This window comes from Bombina bombina, chromosome 2 (genome assembly GCF_027579735.1).
Source record: "Bombina bombina isolate aBomBom1 chromosome 2, aBomBom1.pri, whole genome shotgun sequence".
NCBI classification, from domain to species: domain Eukaryota; kingdom Metazoa; phylum Chordata; class Amphibia; order Anura; family Bombinatoridae; genus Bombina; species Bombina bombina.
Window position 1 is genome coordinate 1,155,857,532 of NC_069500.1, and position 4,509 is coordinate 1,155,862,040.

Below are 4,509 nucleotides of genomic sequence, written 5' to 3' on the forward strand. Positions count from 1 at the left end.
CCCCTCTCTCAATAACCTACCAGATCCCTTTCCCAACACCTCCCGCAAGTGATTACACTGCTGGCTGGAAGTTCGCCAGTGCTGGGCCACCCACATTCGGCACCATTGTTGGCCAATGCAGAGCAAAGGGAACCAATCAGGATTGCTTTCACCACTTGAAACCCCCGATGTACAGGGTATGCACTTGGTTGCCTGTAGGGGTTATAAAGACCGCCATTTTGTGCTCTCTAGAGTGCAGAATTTTAACACAAAATCAGGTGGTGTTTGGCCACTGTTCAGTCACAAGAGATAGTTAACTCACATTAGAAACAATCAAAAATAATTTGGTTTATATATAAATTTTATTAAAAAAAGGAAGCTAAAAACGTTAGAAAAAAGTACAATGCACCATGTCTACAGGACTAAAAAGTATACAGGGTCTGGTTACTAAAATACTGGACTACCCCTCAATATTTTAAATATGTAGAAACATCCCACATCTTAAGCTCTTAATGAATACAGCCCTTTAACTAGGTCTTATATTAAAAATATAGGTTCTCCCTAACGAATCACATTACCTATACACAATTCTGTACAGTTTTTATAACGAAGCTAAAAAGATGAGCTGCACGTGAGTTCACATTCTTAGCAAACAATTGGGCTTTAACAGTTTATACAGCAAGCAAAGCATTCATTCATCATCCTCGTCCTCTTCGTCCTCTTCCTCTTCTTCCTCCTCCTCATCGTCGTCATCATCATCTTCAGGCTCAGCCTTCTTTTTAGAGCCAGTCGGCCTACCTGGTGCCTTCTTTCCAGCATCGCTCTTTCCTTTGGAACGATATGCAGCAACATCCTAAAGCAATGACATTTTAAAATGATATTAATTTCTGTTACAAGTACAAAGCATAATAAATGAATTAAAGGTTTTCTTAAAGGGACATCCCAAATTATATATTTGATTCAGATAAGCATGCAATTTTAAGCAACTTGTCTAATTTGCTATGTTCTCGTCACTCTTGCTATCTTTATTTGAAAAGCAAGAATGTATGTTTAGAAGCCCGTCCATTTTTGGTACTGAAACAAAAAATAGCTTGCTCCGTAGGTTAGATGCTTTTTCAAATAAAGATAGCAAAAGGAAAATATGAGTAAATTAGAAAGTAGCATGCTCTATCTGAATCATTAGAAATTTGGGGTTTAGTATCCCTCTAAATTACACTAATCACATTAAATACACTTCCTCTAATTAGCCTAATCCACTGGATTTCAAACATGTCCTCCCCAACAGACCATGTTTTCATGATTACCTCAGATGAGAGCACGTAAAATAGCCATGTTTACTAATCAGCTGATTTCACATGTGCTCCAGTTTAGAAATCCTCAAATTGTAGGCTTAGGACAGGTTTGAAAACCAGTGACCTAATATCAGTGCTAAAATAAGAGCTTTGAAGTAGGTTTTAAATATATATATATTTTAATACCAGATTTTTATATCAGTATTCTGTGCATATTATTTTTAATAGTGTATATTACAAGTTGGCCCTTTAAAGATTTATCATCATTACAGGTTGAAGAGCAGACTCAGAAGCAGCAACACAATACCGGGGGAGTCAAATTAGTGAGGCAGCGTGTGTAAACAACCAGCAGGGCAGCTCTGCTCCTGAACACATCTAGGTATGCCTTGTCAATACAGAAAAATTTGGAAAGCAAGTACAGCATGAAACTCAGTGTTTTCTGTCGTGAACAACTTTATAATTTACTTGTATTGACAAGTGCCCCCTATGTACTTGTTGAAAAGCAGGGACATAAGCTCATGAGTGCATGTTTCTGGAGCACTATATGACAGCTGTTTATGCATAAGCACTTGGTGTGGCAGCACTATATCCTATCATGTAGTGCTCCAAACACTATCTATTCCAACAGATCATACCATGGAAACAAACCAAATTTTATAATTGAATTGGGAACATTGTTGCCGTCTAAATCACAAAATAAGCGTTTACTATCCCTTTAAATGGCCTGTTCTGATTTGTGCCGTTTGACTTCATAATATGCCCCCCCCCTTTAGTTCCTAATTATTTTTCTATCTATTACAAAATTAAACTACCCACATCTGATCTCAGAATAAAATCATATTGCAACCCAAAAGCATTGTTTATATATACTGTAATCGTGTACCTTCTCATATTTCTCTTTTAGCTTGGCTGCTTTTTGCTCAAATGGTATTTTGTCTTTAGCAGTCTGTTCTGCCCACAACTCTCCTAATTTTTTGGCTGTGTCGCCAATTGATAGCCCAGGGTGTTCACTTTTTATCTGGGGACGATGTTCAGAACAGAAGAGGAAAAATGCAGATCTGTAGAAGAAAAAATAAAATATATAAAATAAACTGAACTAAGACTGTTACACATTTCACTTATATAAGGTTCAGCATCGTTACTTACGGTGGTCTTTTTGGTGCATTTGGATCCTTCTTTTTCTTTCCCTTTTTCTCACCCTTGGGTGGTATATAAGTCTTCATTTCCCGATCATATCGAACCTTATCACCTTTAGCCATATCCTCGAACTTTCCTTTCTCACTGGCAGACATAGTCTAGATATACAAATATATATATAAAAAAAAAAAATTATATAAGACACAATCTAGCAAGAAAATCACAATAAAATATGTTGTCTAATTGGTAACCATATCCAAGATGCACTGCTTGCACCACACGTTACTACAAAATAAATCCACTGATTACAGCTCATTTTTATACAAATGGTATAGCTGCACAAGATTTGGAATAAAAAAAAAAAAAATAAAAAAAAAAAATGTAATCTCTAAACATAAAGGACATAAAACCCAAAAATTAGTTCATGGTTTAGGCAGAACATACAATTTTGAACAACTTTCTAGTTTAATGGAATTTCCAAATTTGCTTCATTCTCTTGGTATCATTTGTAGAAAAATCAGCAATGCACTACTTGTTTTTAACTGAACACAACACCAATCAGCAGCTGGAACCTAGGTTTGTTGCTGCTCCTGAGCTTTCCAAGATAAACCTTTCAAAGTATAACAAGAAGGAAGCAAATTAAATAGTAAATTGGGAAGTAGTAATGCTCACTGAATCATGAAAATAAAGTTAAGCTGCATGCACCATTAAGGCAGTAACTGTACATAAGCATCAGTTACAAAGCAAATTTACTTTGCTTCAATATCTTAACATGTTTAATAAATTTGCGATTTAAATTGCTAGGGTTAATTCTACAACACAGCTATATAATGGCATATAGAGGGGGGGGAGTCTCACCTTCCATCTTTCAGAGCATTTCTTGGAAAAGGCTGCAAAGTTGACCGAAGAGTCTGGGTGTTTCTTCTTGTGTTCTTCCCTACAGGTCTGCACGAAGTATGCATAGGACGACATCTTGCCTCTTGGCTTGTTAGGATCTCCTTTCCCCATCCTGAATCTACAATAGAAACAATATTGCTCATTATAGGTTACCGCAGTCGCTGCAAGCACAAAACCCGGGAAAACTAAGAGGCGTGAACATGGGAGGAGACGCGAGTTCAAACACACGGAAGTCGCAGAGAGGAAGCGCCCGCATCCCCATGACACAGCAGAGCCCGACCCACGCTAACTGGCTTCCCGCCCAAAACCTGACGGACTATAACGCCATGCCAGCGGCCTTATTAAAGACTCGATATCACTGCAGACCTGGGGTCACCGATATATACACACTCTAGTTTTAAAGCTCCGACGCCGTGTTTAAATGCATGTGCGCAATCAGCCATATGTAAACGAGTTTAAAGCATTACATGACACGGCCATACAAGGTATAAATTTACACCATCATGCTATAACTAACAAATGTACTGTTCGACCAATCAACCATAATACGGGCCTATTCACAGTGCAGAAAACAAGTAAAATGTGTGACGTACTTTGAGTAAATAGCACATAATTCTACATATAAAAAAAAAACACAAAAAAAGAGAAAAGTTGATTTAAAAGGAGAAAAAAGTTTCAAACACAGTATAAGCTAACCGGCGTCACATGGCGTATAATAAATTAAAATAAAATGTAATATAAAGCGTGTCTAGAAAAAGCGCGCCAACTAACCTGATTGAAGAAACCTGACAAAACGTGCAACTTGATGACTGCTCCTTGTGTGCTCCCGCAGTGAAATGGTATATCAGAAACGCAATACAGCTTCTTGTTTTCCAGTATAGTGCCTCTCAAAGTAACTTGATGACTAGTGGAAGCTCACACTCCCCTTCTATTTGACTGGTCGTATTAAGCGTTTCGGAAGTGGCAAGTGCACGCCTTTTGTCTCCTATTGGCTGCAGCTAACGCTACGTAAACAAGTAGGCGGTGATTCAACTCTAGCAGGGTAGTATGCTCCGACAGCCCATAAAACTGGGAGGAGGGGGTAAAGGAGGGACAACGGTCGCTGAATTCTCTAGTTAAAACCGGTTAAAGAGGTGGGTATTCGTTTCGGATTGGATAAAACTAGATATTTAAAAAATCGCGGGGTGGTCTTTCATTGACCAGT

General features: G+C 38.1%; 1 protein-coding gene across 1 annotated transcript; it reads right to left on the reverse strand.

Annotated features, from left to right (window-relative positions):
• Positions 1–322: 322 nt before the first annotated feature.
• On the reverse strand, positions 323–4,217 carry HMGB2 (high mobility group box 2). The gene is made up of 5 exons (XM_053703831.1): positions 4,077–4,217; positions 3,267–3,423; positions 2,418–2,566; positions 2,155–2,329; positions 323–832 (listed from the first exon to the last, which is right to left on the reverse strand). The coding sequence occupies exons 2-5, from the start codon at positions 3,414–3,416 to the stop codon at positions 671–673; spliced, it is 636 nt and encodes a 211-aa protein (XP_053559806.1). The 5' UTR covers positions 3,417–3,423; positions 4,077–4,217; the 3' UTR covers positions 323–670.
• Positions 4,218–4,509: the final 292 nt, after the last annotated feature.

Coding starts and splice junctions, on each gene's coding strand:
- HMGB2 (XM_053703831.1), bottom strand. CDS start 3,416: ATGGGGAAAGGAGATCCTAACAAGCCAAGAGGCAAGATGTCGTCCTAT. Junction 2,567..3,266: donor AATGCTCTGAAAGATGGAAG/GTGAGACTCCCC, acceptor TTGTATATCTAG/ACTATGTCTGCCAGTGAGAA. Junction 2,330..2,417: donor AATGCACCAAAAAGACCACC/GTAAGTAACGAT, acceptor TTTCTTCTACAG/ATCTGCATTTTTCCTCTTCT.